This window comes from Chlamydomonas reinhardtii, chromosome 7 (assembly GCF_000002595.2).
Source record: "Chlamydomonas reinhardtii strain CC-503 cw92 mt+ chromosome 7, whole genome shotgun sequence".
Classification (NCBI taxonomy): domain Eukaryota; kingdom Viridiplantae; phylum Chlorophyta; class Chlorophyceae; order Chlamydomonadales; family Chlamydomonadaceae; genus Chlamydomonas; species Chlamydomonas reinhardtii.
The window spans coordinates 6406336-6421821 of NC_057010.1; the positions used below are offsets into that span (position 1 = coordinate 6406336).

Sequence of the window (15486 nt, forward strand, 5' to 3'; positions counted from 1 at the left end):
AAAGCTCAATTATTGACGAGGAAGTGCCAGCTGCAAAGCGCTTGTCGCCCTCTGCCGCTCCTACCGCATCCGGGCTCCATGCATGGTTTGCATCAGTGTGCGACCTTTTGCCACCCGTTGAAGTGTTTCTTCATCTGGCAATTTTGGGCAAGCCATAATCGCAAAAGGCTGAAGCTGAGGGGCTGAAACAACTTTCTTATTCGATTCCACCAATGTTTTGTCAACAACTCATCTTTTTCATGAACCAAATGCTATAAGGGTGTACGGCTTGAAACTGTTACACGCCGCTTGGCCTGCGTCTTCGCGGAATTCGCGCGCATGCCGCGTGGATTCGTTGACCGGTCACGGCAGAAGCTACGTGAATGGCGTTAGCCTAAGAAATTTTTGACAGAACGGGTCTGGACATGCAGCACAAGTATCAGGTGTGTTGCGGGTTAGCACACGTCGGTAGCGGTCCACAGCCTCAAACTCACGCACTCATGGTGAACCCATTCGCCGCAATGTGGGGCACATCATCGTTGCGAATTATTTTGGTCGGCAGTGATGTCAGGGACTAGCTAGGGCTGGTGGTTATGGGGTGGGGTGGGTGGGTGGGGAGCACGGTGGTTCCATCCAGGCAACGGTTGCGGGGACGGGGTTCCGTCGTGGGGTTCCGTTGCTGGAAGGACCAATACTTGAGAGCCTTGAGCAGCAACGCCAAAATGCACTTTCACTGTTGTAGATCATATTCCACACTGGCGACGGCTGGGGAAAAGGCTGCGCTTCAGGCGTATCGTTTGAGGTCCTGGGTACCCAAGGCCGCTTGATTAGCAGTCAGTGCGTGCAGACGGTAAGGCACGCTGAAGATGGGGAGGCGGATTAGAACCATGTTAAGAAATGCAGTGTGTTGTAGGACCCCGTGGGATTTGAATCTAGACCCTGCCATGCGAGTGGGAAGTGGTGCGATGCCAATGCAGGAGGTGAAGGCTCTAAGCGCGAAACGGGAACGTGCGGCTCAGTACGCCGCTGGCAAGAAGGACAGCCTATCTGATGCAGCTGCGAAGGTAAGGCAGGGGTAGCTGGACAAGAGTACGAAGCTGATACCAAGGTTATCGTACTGATTAGCTGCACCTGACCCTGCAGGCGGGTGCTGTGGTGGGTACTGGGGCCGGGGCCCCAGCGGGCGGGCCACAACAACCCAGCACAGCAGGAACCGGTACGTTTGGGAAGGGTGCGCACAATGACGGTGTTGCGTTAGCCACACGTGCCGTTGTTTTGCTGGCTATTGTTCTGTTCGCAAACTCACTGAGAATGTCGCGCCGCGTGACCCCTCTCACAGGTCCGCCACTAGAGAAGCGGAACGTGTTTGCTGTTTTCTCTCAGTGGCTCAAAGCCGGGGGTGGCGCGTCTCAACTGGCGGCGCTCATGCGGGGAGCGGATGCAGGTGGCGACGGGACGTTGTCCATGCAGGAGGTCAAGACCCTGCTTGCAAAGGTGGGATGGCCTGCGACCGCAAAATGGTTAAGGCTGGGTGGTGCTCTAATGCACATCAGCACATTTTGCACGCACCAGAATCTGTCAGCACCGTGTCATTGCCGCAGGCCGTGCCGGGCGTGTCGGACGTAGAGACACAGCTGTTTGTGGCCATGGTGGACGTGAATGGAGATGGCGTGATCAGTGAGGCAGAGCTATTGCAGAGTGTGGCGGACTGCGCCAGCATTAACTCCACTGTCGCCGGCGGTAAGCACAGCAGAGGACATGGGGGTGTTGCATGCGCAGTGTTTGGGGTATGCAACAGCAACGTGCTTGTGCTTGCAGGTGGTCCGGGAGCGGCTGGAACTGCCAGCGGTGGCAGCAGTGAGATGAGCGCCGCGCTGGAGGGGCTGGTGCAGCACCTGCGCAACAGCATTGGAGCTGTGGACGCGAAGCTGCTGGAGCTCAACCCTGTCGGTACGTAGCAAGCCGCTTGCAGCGGTAAAGGTTGCGGGATGCTTGCCGATCAGTTGGGGGCTTGTAGGCGGACGGGCTGGCCGGAGCCTGCCGTTGCTGTGACTGCCGTCTGTGTCTGTTGATTCACAGGCGGATACCTTACCTTCGCGCAGCTGAATGAGCTCTTCCAGGTGAGGTGGCTGGCATCGTGTCATGCTGCAGCATAGCTGGGGACAACTGATCTACTGTTGACTGTCTATTCATGCACCTTACAATAGCTTTACGACCTTTACTCGATCCGCAGGCAGTGGTGCCTGAAAGCATGGGCGGCCGGGATGCTCTGCGGACACTTTTGGTAGGTGGTAGAGAAGAGGGCTGCGTGTGGATCTGTACGTCGTGCGGTGCCGTGGCCGTCACTCCTAACCTGACCTTGTGCGGCTGCCATCACCACAGGCCCACTGCGCACGCACAGCCAACATCACCGCACTTGACCCCGGCGTACACGTCTCCGAGTTCAAGCGGTGTTTCGGGCTGCAGGTTAGAACGCCAACTGCTCGGTACTCCAAAGCTGCTCATCTGATACCTTGACCTGTGGCCAGTATCGTAGCTTGGGGTCATGTGACCGGAGACCCGGGCACGTGATTGTGAATGTACATCGTCCTGCCTCCAGTGGCGCAACACCGCCCTGTTGTGCCTGTCTGGTGTTACTGTCTTAACAGGCGGCTGCAGCTGGCTCGGGACCGGCTGCCGCAGCTGCGGGCTGGGTACCGGGTCGGCCGCGCGATGTGTTCAAGCTATTGCGCTACCACGTCAAACACAACCGAGCGCAGCTGGACGAGCTGTTTCCCCGGGGCTCGGAGCTCACTGTCAACCAGGTACCGCCTACCTCATGGGCGCCGCAGTATGTGCCGCTGATTTTTTTGATATAAGGAGCGTATCGGCCACGGTCATGCGCAGGTGCGACACCTGGTGAAGCAGATGCTGGAGTCGCGTGCGGGCGAGCCGCCGCTAACGGGCCGCGAGGCGCGGCACTTGGTGGCGGTGCTGGACGCCAATGGCAATGGGACGCTGTCGCGGGAGGAGTTTGAGGGCGGCCTGAAGGAATGCAGGTATGGACCGCTGGGGTATTCAGAATCCAAGGAATGCAGATGTGCGTTGCACATGATGACGTACGATATCATGATGTGTGCTGCAGGGAGGTGTCGACAGCTATGGCGTGTGTGCGGGGCGGCAGCCTGGTGGGCGGCGTGAAGCCCGAGATGCCGCTGTACCCGCCCGCCAGTCCCGAGGAGCAGCCGCCCACGTGGGGCCAGCTCCTGGCGGTGCTGCAGCAGGTGCACGAGGTTGTCAAGGGAGATGCGGCGGATGCGGCGTGGCAGGCCAGTGACTCTCGCAAGAAGGGCCGCATAGACGCCTGCGAGCTGAGAAAGGTGCGCTCCAGCCGACGGGCAGGGCTAGCCTCAGACTTTGGCCGGCGGCAACTTGCGGGCACAGTAACGGTATCCGCACGTCATTCCTTCCCCCGGATTCCATGCTGGTGGCGTGCACGCTGCAGGTGCTGCTGGAGCTCTGCCCGGAGCTGCCACTGCATATGGCCCGCGCGCTGCTTATGTACGTGGATGCGTGGGACCCGTCGGAGCACGCGCTACTATCTCGCAAGCACTTCCTCATGGCACTGCGCGGCGAGCCGCCACCAGATAGCCTGCAGGCTCCGCCCCCTGGAGCCCTTGCAGCCGGCAGCACGTCAGCTGAAGGTGAGCGGCCGCTGCCTGAGCGCGACCTGCTGTTCACACTGCTGGGCACCAGACATTGGCCACACAGGATGCCCAGCGTGCATCGCCTGAGATGCTCATGCTCCGCACACAGGCCTTGCTACGTTGGAGGTCGCGGCGCTCATGGAGCTCAACCAGCGCCTGGCGCACAACCTACGTGGCCTGGGTGTTGGGCTGTGCCTGCCTGACCCCGCGCAATGGTTGGCGTGGCACAGCAACGTCAAGACTGCCAGCCGGCCGTCAGGTACCGCCTACTGCCATGTTGGTTTGCGCTTTAGCCGCGTACTTGCCTGGAGGTTCAAGTAACACCAGATGCTTTCAACCCCACCGGACGGTGCAGGTACTGTCAAGGTTGGTGGTGCTCATCAGCCAGGCACCCCCGACTTCTGGAAGTCACAATGGAAGTGGCATACGTCATGGCTTCAGAAGCACTCGGCGTACCGACAGGCCATTGCAGCCAAGGCGCAGCACCAGCAACAGGCATTACCATCACCGGGTGTGCTGACAGGTCTGGCGAGTGCGCCGGCCCTTGGATCAGCCGCGGCCGCGGCAGAAGGTGTGGATGCCGCGGAGCCCAACTGCCTGGAGGAGCCCAACAGCCTGGAGGAGCGCATGTGGCCAAACCTCACGGTGCGCAGGTGCATCAGCTGGTGTGCATGCGTACGATGTGCCTATCCTAGGGCGCTGCTCCCTAACCTGCCTTCCTTGCACTCTTTCAGGTGGAGGGTGTGCCGTTCACGGGCTCCGTCTTCACGAGGGAAAGCGCTGCCGTGCTCAACATGGGGCTGGTAGCAGAGGACGCTGGCTTACAGCAGGCAACCGCCCCTGCAGGAGACACCGGAGGAGGCCTGGCCGCTGCTGGTGTGGCTGCTCCTACCGGAGCTGCTGCGCAGGCTGCTCCTGGATCTGCGGCGGCTGGTGTGGCTGCTGCTCCCGAAGCTGCTGTGCCGGCTGTGACAGGGCCCTTGCAGACGACTCCTGCGGCACCTGCGCTAGCCGCTCCAGGAGCTCCCACGGGGACTCCTGCACCTTCGATTGGACTGCCTGGCCCACTTTTACAGCCAGCACTGCCCATCCTCGGTGGCGGTACTCTCGTCGGCAGCAGCCCACGGCCCGCAACAACCAGGCACACACCAGTACCAGCCACTGGGCCTTCACCCGCTCTTCAATCTGGTCGCGGGCCTGTTGGTGAGGCCATTGAAGGTGCACCAGACCCAGCCGCACTGCAGCAGCCAGGGCCCGCACCGCCCGCACCTCTGCCTCCATTACCGGCAAGTGCTCCTGTGCCGTTGATACGGCCAGCTACAGGCCCTCTCCCAGCCCCAAATGCACCGACTGCACCGTCGGCGCCTGCAGCGGCAGCTGTAGCGGCGGAGCCTGCACAGATTATGCCGGCACCGGCACCAGCGCCAGCGTCGGCGCCGGCACCAGCACTGGCACCAGCACCGGCACCAGCACCAGCACCGGCGCCGGCCCCGGCACCGGCACCAGCGCCGGCACCAGCATTATCGGCGCCGGCATCAGCACCGGCACCAGCACTAGCACCAGCACCGGCACCGGCACCGGCACCAGCACCGGCCCCGGCACCGGCCCCGGCGCCGGCACCAGCACCGGCACCGGCACCGGCACCAGCACCGGCACCAGCACCGGCAGTGGCACCAGCAACGGCACCGGCCCCGGCATCGGCACCAGCGCCGGCACCAGCATTATCGGTGCCGGCACCAGCACCGGCACCAGCACCGGCACCAGCACCGGTACCGGCACCAGCACCGACACCGGCACCAGCACCGGCACCAGCACCGGCACCAGCACCAGCACCGGCCCCGGCACCGGCACCGGCGCCAGCAACGGCACCGGCCCCGGCACCGGCCCCGGCACCAGCACCGGCACCGGCACCGGCACCAGCGCCGGCACCAGCACCGGCACCTGCACCAGCCCCGTCCCCGGCCCCGGCCCCGGCCCCAGCACCAGCGCCGGCGCCAGCACCGGCCCCGGCCCCGGCACCGGCACCGGCACCGGCCCTGGCACCGGCACCAGCATCATCAGCGCCGGCACCGGCACCGGCACCAGCACCGGCGCCGGCACCAGCACCAGCACCAGCACCAGCACCAGCACCAGCACCGGCACCAGCACCGGCACCGGCACCAGCACCAGCACCAGCACCAGCACCAGCACCAGCACCAGCACCAGCACCGGCACCAGCACCGGCACCAGTACCGGCACCAGCACCGGCACTGGCACCAGCACCGGCGCCGGCACCGGCACCGGCACCAGCACCGGCACCGGCGCCGGCACCAGCTGCGCTGCCACTATCAGTAATACCTGTTGAGTCCAAGCTTCCATTGAAGGTGAGATAGCATCGATGAAATGTGGAGCACGACTTGTGCAGTCCAAGTGGTCTCGGCCTATCAAATGTGTCCTGCTTAAGGCACTGCCCCGTCTGCCAACTGGTTTGCAGGTGCATCCCCTGGTCGCGCCCACCCGCGTGTTGCTGTATGAGGTGGTGCTCGCGCCTGGCGCGCAGCTGGGCAACATGGACCAGCTGACCGTACGGGCGACCGGAGACGCCGGAAGTAAGGGGAAACTGGCACACGAGGTCGACACATGTGGCGACTGTTGTGTTGAGCGTTGATGGCCAGCATGTCCTTGTGGTGCCGAGTGAGGAGTTCTGGCTCAAACCTTTTCCCCCGACCCGCTCCTCAGGCTGGTACTTGGAGAAGGTGGAGGTGCAGTGCGCCACCAGCGAGCCACCCCTGCTGTGGGAGGTGCACGTGCGGCGCTGGGTCGAGCCCGGGGAGGTGCTGGCCGAGCTGCGGGCCGACCCCTGCGTGTGGGAGGAGTGGGACATGCAGGTAGGCATGTGTGGGGTGTGCGGGAGGAGTATGGTGTGAGGTTGCAGTCCTCTCACCAGCCGCCTTATTCCTAAGTCATTGTGGCTGCCTACGCTGCTGCCTGCAAGGTGGACGGCGTGTCTGGGACACCGCGGGCAACGCTGTATCTCAATCCGAACCTGAGGGAGTACTACTGGAGGGCGCCGCCGCCCCCGCCGCTCCCTGCACTGCCTGGTGAGATTGCTCGTATGTGGGGTCCGAGGCTGTTTTCACCATTTCCACCAAAGCAGCAGTGAGGGGGCATGACCCACTGAACCGTTTGATACGGGCAACAAGTGGGGGGGGGGGGGCGCAGCTGCATGTCGCTGCTGTTTGGTGCCGTCTGCGCTCCTGGGCCGAGACATGCCATTCTTTGCAACCAAATGCAGGCGCTGTACCAAACCTTCAGCCGTCAGACCCCGCCTCAAGAGACCGCCAACCTGGCCGCGAATGGCTCGTGGGGGCAACTCCCATGGGCTCACAGCGCTGCAGCCTGCGCTACCTGGACACGCTGTGCCAGGCGCCGGTGTTCTACGCAACGCGTATCCGGAACAACTACGGACTTGGCTTCGGTGGGGATCTCGGCGTGCAACAGGGAGACAAGGTAGGGGCCTCATACGGCGTCACGGGGAAGCATTAAGCTCTCCCACCATGAGGGCATGCTTGCTGCGCCCTCAAACGGGTAGCATTCATCGTGCAGGCGGTGCTGCTGACATTGCTTTCAACGCCGTCTTGCCTGTCACACAGGTTCGCGTAAAAGGCCAGACGTCTAACCACTCCATCGCAGTGCAAGCACGCGGTGGCTTCAAGTGGGCGGACCCGGACGATACGGCTACAGCTCGCCTGCTGCCGCTGATGGGTGCTGCCGCATCCACTGGCACATACACGCGCGTGCCGCCAGCACTCCAGACAGCCATGGGTGCGGGTATATCACCCGCTGAACCCTTTGGTGGCGGCGTCATTCCCGGCTTGCGTGAGTGTGTGGTGCTGACGTACAACCTGGAGGCGGCCGCCACGGAGCTGGGCGAGCGTTACGTGTGGCTGCACGCCCACGTGGCGCTGGATGACAGTGCGGGTGAGCGGGAGGGGGGCATACTGTACGTTGGGGTGAGGGTGTGCGCGACTTGGCCTAGAAGCGTGTGGTCTGTCATGCAGGTGAGATCTGAACGCCCTTGCCTGCAACCCCTGCTGCACAGGCACCCCTCCCGGGCCTGTGCGGTTCAGCATCGTGAAGGACGAGACGCTGACCTGGGCGGCCTGGGTACGCACGGCTGGAGAGGTGCTGGTCTGTTGCGAGTCGATTGTGGGCTGCAGGTAGGCGCTGGAGCAATCTGACGTGTTGCGGGTGAGGGCATGTGAAAGGCAGTGCACCCTTGAGAGTTTCTTCGTGCAGTCCACACAGGAAGCAGCAAACTGTACACTCAGCCGCCGACTGCACTGCGCCCTGCAGGCAGCTGCACCTGGTGGTGGAGAGCGACTTCAGCGGCGGCGCCCGCTGTGTGTGGCTAGATCCGGTGCTGGTGTGTGCGCCCATCCTGGACAAGGGCATTGTGGCGGAGCTGGAGCAGGCAGCGCGTGTTGCTGAGGTAGGCAACCCGGCAGTCAGTCCAATCATCTTGCATCAGTCCATCGGTGCTGCATTTCAGCATGTGCCCCCTCTGCGTCAGGCACAGAGCGGCGTCCTCAGCCACCCATAAAATAATGCCACAATGCAACTCCCAGTTGTCGCTTGCATACTTTGCCGGCCACACTTCAGGACGCGGACTGGATGTCACGTGACTTGCGGGTGCAATTTATTCGCGAGGCGGCCGGCGACATCATGTACATGGCGCCAGCCCGCTCCGTGCCACAAGAGGTGAGTTGGCTAGGTCGCACTGTTGCTGGACCCACATGTGCGTATGTCAGAGGGAACGGCATCTGGCAATCGCCATGCCTTCGCATGATTGATTGCTTATATTAGGCATTGAATTGTGTTGTTGATTGTGGCGCAGGTTTCCCGTGCTAGTGCCACGGGCAGCTACCGCATTAGCGTCTACTCGGGAGCGGAAAAGAACGGCGGGACACGAGGAAAGGTGTTCATCAAGCTCCATGGCCGGCGCGGCAATGATGACAAGACAGCTGTGAAAAGCAATCTCATCTGTGTAAACAAGGACGGCGAGATGCTCTCGGAGTGAGTGCCGATGACGGGACTTGCCGTGCATTCTAATGCATCTTTCTATTTAAAAGTGTAGGGCGCATCCCCAAACCGCACGTCATGGCTTGCCCACCAGCAGCCCCGACTCCCGCGCCTGTCGCACGCGCACACCACTTCCTGTGCGCAGGGGTAACAAGTACACCATGCTGCAGCCCACCGCGCTGCCGCTGATGGACGAGGTGGACTATATCACCCTGTCCCACGTCCCGCCGCCAGCCGGCATTATGGGACCCAGCATGGCGCCAGGGGGTGCAAGCGACTGGAGCGTGCAGCACGTCGAGGTGTCCTGGTGAGCAGCGGGGGTTGAGAAGGAGGCTCTCCCTCCAAACCGGCAACAAAGGGAATCAAACCGCCCCCCGCTTGGCACACGTGTCGGGGTCTGCAACGTGGCCAGTTGCACGTACCTGTCGCAGCGCCTAGTGCGCCCAAGCTCACATGCCATCCCGATCTGTTCCTGCAGTGAGGAGACCGAAAAGACCTGGTACTTTGTGGCGAACAGCTGGTTCCTGGCCCTGGCGCAGAAGCAGGCTGCAGAGCGAGCTTTGGTCGCACAGGGGGGCATGGCTGGCGCAGCCGCTGGGACAGGGAAGGCTGTCCTGCCTACTGATGCAGAAGTGCTCCTGCCACGCGCAACCTCCGGCCTGGAGTACAAGGTACGGCTTGCTTTGCCTGGTTGCATGGCAGGCAACATCATGGTATCACTGCTAATCCTCGCCAACATGTCCTGTACACGCATACATGCCGCGACAGGTAGTGACGCATGTGCTCAGCTCGGGCAAAGGCAAAGGCATGGGGCTCGATGGCGACATTCAGGTGAGCTGGTAATTTATTTACAGCACACCCTCGCCAGCGCACTGTATCCAGCCGACTGGGGGCCATCCCAGGCCCTCTTGGACTCCCCGCGTTCCCTCACGAAGCAACATTGTGGTTGGTCTACGCCTGGTACCGGTGATACCCGGAACGGTGGAAGAGGGCTAGCACTGAACAGACCGCAGGTCTGACCGCTCTTCACATCACGAACCTAGACCGGAAGTCATGTTTGGAAGCGCCGCGCGATGCATAGTCGCAACCCTAGTCGCAACTGAGTCACATCAGCGCCACCGCGGGCCACGGCGGGTACCGTCGATGGACGAACCGAACAGCTCCCTAAAGCCCGCGCAACGCTACAGTTCAACCGTCGCTGCAACCAATCAAGCCACTGGTGTTGAGCGCCGCACCAGCGGTTCCTGCGCATGAGTTGGGTGCGGGTAACATGGATGGGTGTAAGAGGCCAATGGAAAAGGAAGGCATCAATGTAGGCGCGGGGCAATACCCGTTGTGCGATCGCGACTTTCCAATGCAAAGCGGCCACTCATCTTCGATCGTGACCTACTTGCATATGATGCAGTTTCCCCCGATCTCGGCACTCATCCCTACATATGTGCCCCATCAATGCAGCTGTTTATTATGGGCATGACGGAGCAAGGCTACGTGCAGAGCCCCTTTAGCATACCAGGCAGGTCCATCGATCACAGCCACGAGTCACGTCTACTTGTGAGCCCACAGCCTCTCGGCGAGCTGCTCAGCATTGAGCTAACATGCCAGTAAGTCTCTCCAATGGTAGCGGCGTCTGAGCATCCGAACATCGTCCCTTGACGCCCCTTGTATACCTTACCACCCCCAGGCAGCCCGGCATCCTCAGCACAAGGCTGCAATGCGTCGAGGTGAGTGGCGGCTTTTTCATCAACGTACCTGTCACGGGCTTGCGGCGTACACACCTCAGGCTGTTGCTTGGGCTCACCTGCCGCAACCCGCCTCTTGCGCCGTGCATGCAGGTTGTCCGGCTGGTGGATGGCAAGCACTTCCTGTTCCTGCCTCCTCCATTGGATCCCGACGACCCGCCCAACCCCAGGGCCACCAAGGTGGTCTTGCGAGTGGCTTCACAGCCGCACTTCCGCATCGCGACCTTTACCAGCGCCATTCCCGAGGTGAGGACGGCAGGCAGCGTCACTCTTCGCGCAATTGCATACATACACACCTTGGGGACCTTGCTGTTGCATTGAGCGGGCAGTGCATGGCTTACCCTTACCCTAGCCCACATCACATTCTAATTTTACTACGACGGGGCAGGCGGCCCTGCTGGACCAGTTGCTGAGTTGGCGGGGAACTTGCCTGTGTGGGCCGTATTATCATGGAATGGGCCTTGGGCTCCAAACGCCCTAGAATTGGACGGCGCCAGGCGACCCGTCGTGTAGTACGGTTACTAACGCGACCCCACGCTGCGCCTGCCTGGCTTGTGCGCCCACAGGCCAGCACGGACGCGCGGGTGTACATCGACCTGTTTGGCGCCAAGGGCCAGCTGCTGGACCTGTATCTGCGAGACGCCACCGGCGACAGCTTTGATGAGGGCAGCGAGGTAAGCCGTGCGCGCTTTGACTGCTGCTGCTGCTGCTGCTGCTGAACAAACTGGCATTTTACTCAACACGACCTGATCTGTCCACAGGATGTGTTCTTCTTTCCAGACCCAGGCAAGTCCGGTCCAGGCCGAAACCATCCAGCAGATGGCCCTCTTGGAGGCGGCAACTGGCCAACAACTTCAATCGGGATGGGCTCTACATGCATACGGCAGCCACGATTGACGACCACCTTTAATCCTTCCACCTGATGCTACCTAACCGCGTTCCTCTCCGCTATCCTGCAGGCTTGGGCGAAATAGGCAGCGTATGCATTTCACACGATGATTCCGGTGCGTTCACGTGCTGCTTCTGCGTCCGCTTGTCTCTTCTCACAACCGCAAGCCTTGCTCACCACCGCAACCCTTGCACTGGCGTTGCTACTTACTCTAGGGGACTCGCCCAATTGGCACCTGGACCACATCGAGATCACCAACACTGGCACGGGCAAGACCGCGGTCTTCCTCTGCCAAAAGTGGCTTGGGCTGGGTGTCACCATGCAGCAGGTAACGTGCGCATACAGTTTAATCGTACCTCTGGTACAGGCCTACAGCCAATAACGCCTGCTTTGCTTTGTGTATTGCACAGGACGAAAAAAGCTCGCAGGGCCGTGTAGACCCTGAGCGGGTGCTAGAGCGGGTGCTCTATCCAGCTCACCTGCTGGCGTCGCTGAACGTGAGTGCACACAACCTCATGACCTCGCTGGTGCACACGTACGTTCGCCATCCGATTATTGGTGTTATGCACTGTGATGCAGACCGGGCGGCCGCTGATGAGCTACCATGTTGTCTTCAACATGGAGTCCCAGACACCCTGTCCGGTGTGGCATGCTGCAGAAGCGCTCCAGCTTGTTGGGTGGAACCATGAGGTGGGATCTGCACTCTGGTGCATTGTTATGCGCACATGCCTTGTATTACCTTTCATTGCGTAGGTCACACATGCCCATTCGACTCTGTTGTGCGCACATGGAATGCTCACACACGCAGACACTCCAATACTCGGAGACGGTGATAATCGACAGCGGGAAGCTGGTGAGCAGCAAATCTTTGCCTCGTGCCACGGCTTAACCCTGCAGAAGGCCATGTGTGCCTTACACGATCTGTATAATTGCGCCCTACACTGCACCTTCACGCTCACAGGGTACCAACCTGGAGCTGGACATGCAGTACGTGCAGCACGTGCAAGCCTTGAACCAGGCCGCGGCAAGAAGGGCTGAAGCTGATGCCACGGATCCTGCTGCAGCCCCTGCGACCGCCGCTGCGGTAGGTGTGCCTGCCATTTGCCAGCTTATCTCTGACAGCTATACTTCAAGCTCCATAGCCTGACCTCTTCCTGTGGCCCCGTTTCGTGCGGCATCAGGGGCGGACGTACCAAGTGGTGGTGCAGAAGCTGGCGGCGCACCAAGCGCGATCCAACATTGCCATTGGGGCCTCCACCCGGGAGGTCACCCTGGTGCTTGCTGGGGCGCTGGCAAGCAGCAGGTGTGCTGCCACTTTGCCTGGTAACACTGTGCCCCCCCCCGCGCAACGGCCATCAGCATGTTTCTGACGGCTGCATGTTTTACTTGTCTGCACCAGGCTGATTACGCTCAACTCTGGAAACTGTACGAATCTTGGAGTAGCGCCCTTTACGTCACCGGACCAACCCGACATGTTCCAGGTTTGTGAAAGGAGTTTCCAAGTTGTGCATACCCGGTCATAACCCAGCTTGGTTGTTGATGGCCAGGTGACCACGGACATCGAGCTGGGTCAACTTCTGCGGGCTGACGTGCGCCTAGGCAGTAGCAGCTCCTCAGACTGGGGGATACTTCTGTCTGCTGTGGTGGTGCGGGACATCAGTGACACCAGCAGCGCGCCGGTGGATTTTACCACGGGTCCTGGCGGTCAATGGCTAGGCATGTCCCCTACCTCAAGGGAAGGCGTATACGGCGGCACACAGGCGCTGCATCTCCTTCCCGTGGGGACTGCTGCGGTGTCCTTTGTAGGCAGGTAAATCTACATCGCAGGACTGTTCAGAGTCTATGGGTTACTAAAATAATGCTGTTTTCTGGAACTTGCAGAGCCTTCCAGACCATCTCAGCCCTACATGTGCGCCACGACAACCCGGGTGTGTGGCCAGGCTGGGCTCTTCGCAGTATCGAGCTGTTCGCTGCTCCACCGCCCGGAGCTCCTGTGAAGGCTGCATGGGACGACACGACCGGCGCCCAGCCTCCAGCACCGGATCCAGCAGCTCTTGTGCCACCAAACCCCACCTACCTGACTGGGATGTTTGCGGCGACTGGTACTCTACCGCTCGGACCGCCAGCTGCTATTGGGAGCTCGCTCACAGCGGGCCCTGCAACAAGGGCAGGAGCAGTAGCAGCAGCTTCGTTCGTCGCGGTACAAGCTGTCATGCCTAACACGGCTCTTGGTCCGTCTGCACCGGCATCTGGGCCACTGGCCGCGTCTCCAGCGCAGCAAACAACTCCAGGGCTGTTAGCAGCGCCGGTGCAGCCCGTGACATCGCCAACATCCGCCAGGGCTTCAGGACCAGTGCCAGTCCTGACTCCCGCAGGTGCGGCGGCACCACTGTCGATTGCTGCGGCGCCCGTGCAGCCTGCGGCGGCACCCTCGCCAAGCGTTGCAGCGCCGGTGCAACCTGCGGCAGCGCCGGTGCAGCCAGGTGCAGCGCCCTTCCCGCCTGCGGCAGCGCCGGTGCAGCCTGCGGCAGCGCCCTTGCCGCCTGGTGTAGCCCCGTTGCCGCCTGCGGCAGTGCCGGTGCAGCCTGCGGCAGCTCCCTTAACGCCTGGTGCAGCACCCTTACCGCCTGCGGCAGCGCCGGTGCAGCCTGCGGCAGCGCCCTTGCCGCCTGGTGTAGCCCCGTTGCCGCCTGCGGCAGTGCCGGTGCAGCCTGCGGCAGCTCCCTTAACGCCTGGTGCAGCACCCTTACCGCCTGCGGCAGCGCCGGTGCAGCCTGCGGCAGCGCCCTTGCCGCCTGGTGTAGCCCCGTTGCCGCCTGCGGCAGTGCCGGTGCAGCCTGCGGCAGCGCCCTTGCCGCCTGGTGTAGCCCCGTTGCCGCCTGCGGCAGCGCCGGTGCAGCCTGCGGCAGCTCCCTTAACGCCTGGTGTAGCCCCGTTGCCGCCTGCGGCAGTGCCAGTGCAGCCTGCGGCAGCTCCCTTAACGCCTGGTGCAGCACCCTTACCGCCTGCGGCAGCGCCGGTGCAGCCTGCAGCAGCGCCCTTGCCGCCTGGTGCAGCGCCGGTGCAGCCTGTGGCAGCGCCGTTGCCGCTTGATGCAGCCCCGTTGCCGCCTGGTGCAACAGCGGTGCAACCCACGGTGGCACTTTACTCACCGGGTGCGGCAGCCTTGCGGCCCGTTGCGCCACTGGTTCCCAACGCAGGCAGTTCAGCAGATATTGCAGCTGCAGTGCCCGCTGCGGCGCCCTTGGGAGGGCTGGCGCCACTAGGGTCAGTTGCATTTGTGCCACCACTGGCACCACCCGCGAACCTGGGCCCGCTCGTTGCAAAGGCAGGGCCTGTGGCGGAGGCGAAGGTGGCTACGCAGTTACCCATCATCCCGGTGGCGCCAGCGTTGTTTTTCTTTTCAGGGTCTGCTGTGCACTTCTGTGCTTGGCCAACACCCAACATGCCATTCATCAGGTGCGGCATGGGTAACCTCCTGCCATAGTCTGCCGTAAAAGGTATGCTTGACCGGGTGTCTTATTGGCCGCAGGCATTACCTCACCGACGCTACCCGCCAGCAGGGGTACCCGCCTGAGTCATACTTCAGGCCGCCGATCATCGTCCCGCCTCCTGCAAGGAAGGAGCCCATTCCTCTCGAGTCGACAGCCAACGTGGGGGCTGGCGGCACAGCGGCGCCCAAAACCCTAATTGACGTTGATACATCGGCAACTGCGGCACTGGCCCATGTGATTGACCCAGAGCGTCAAAGGGTATGTGGATGTGGTACTTGTCAGCACGCGGCATGATGGCTTTTGTTAAGTATTTTAGGTCGTTGGATCCGCAGTGCACCATACATGCCTCACTTTGTATGTTCCATATATGCACACCTGCAGGCCCTGCAGGAGGCGTACGATGTGGAAGTGCGGGCTTACGTGGCGCTGGCTGCAGCTGGCAGCCAGGCCCAGGCAGACCTGTTCGCACTTATACGTGCACGAATGAAGGTACGTGACTAGACGTGACGCTACCGGTGCCATTCCATATTGCTCGACGCAAGTGCCTCTTCCCGCACACACACACACACACACACACACACACACACACACACACACACACACACACACACACACACACAATCAATCTTATTTATACA

General features: G+C 61.8%; 2 protein-coding genes across 2 annotated transcripts; both read left to right on the plus strand.

The window, feature by feature from the left end:
- Positions 1 to 159: 159 nt before the first annotated feature.
- CHLRE_07g358001v5 (uncharacterized protein) lies at positions 160 to 6681 on the plus strand. Its single transcript, XM_043064696.1, has 21 exons — positions 160 to 422; positions 722 to 829; positions 957 to 1043; positions 1123 to 1195; positions 1319 to 1473; positions 1581 to 1719; positions 1798 to 1929; positions 2059 to 2099; positions 2213 to 2263; positions 2362 to 2445; positions 2628 to 2783; positions 2866 to 3017; positions 3104 to 3338; positions 3464 to 3662; positions 3775 to 3924; positions 4021 to 4310; positions 4400 to 4968; positions 5037 to 6028; positions 6139 to 6253; positions 6384 to 6532; positions 6640 to 6681. Exons 1-18 carry the CDS (start codon positions 405 to 407, stop codon positions 6007 to 6009), a joined length of 3612 nt encoding a protein of 1203 aa, XP_042923264.1. The 5' UTR covers positions 160 to 404; the 3' UTR covers positions 6010 to 6028; positions 6139 to 6253; positions 6384 to 6532; positions 6640 to 6681.
- Positions 6682 to 6729: 48 nt separating this feature from the next.
- CHLRE_07g358050v5 (uncharacterized protein) lies at positions 6730 to 15337 on the plus strand (the record flags this gene model as incomplete). The annotated part of the gene is made up of 27 exons (XM_043064697.1): positions 6730 to 6745; positions 6940 to 7154; positions 7298 to 7625; positions 7747 to 7864; positions 8001 to 8136; positions 8307 to 8405; positions 8542 to 8720; positions 8872 to 9033; positions 9205 to 9397; positions 9495 to 9557; positions 10182 to 10327; positions 10408 to 10447; positions 10559 to 10711; positions 11032 to 11139; positions 11227 to 11251; positions 11425 to 11469; positions 11570 to 11682; positions 11765 to 11851; positions 11934 to 12044; positions 12163 to 12207; positions 12316 to 12438; positions 12536 to 12657; positions 12754 to 12835; positions 12902 to 13164; positions 13236 to 14813; positions 14887 to 15106; positions 15230 to 15337. Coding segments are annotated over exons 2-27 (4779 nt in total), but the record flags the coding sequence as incomplete, so codon positions are not given.
- Positions 15338 to 15486: the final 149 nt, after the last annotated feature.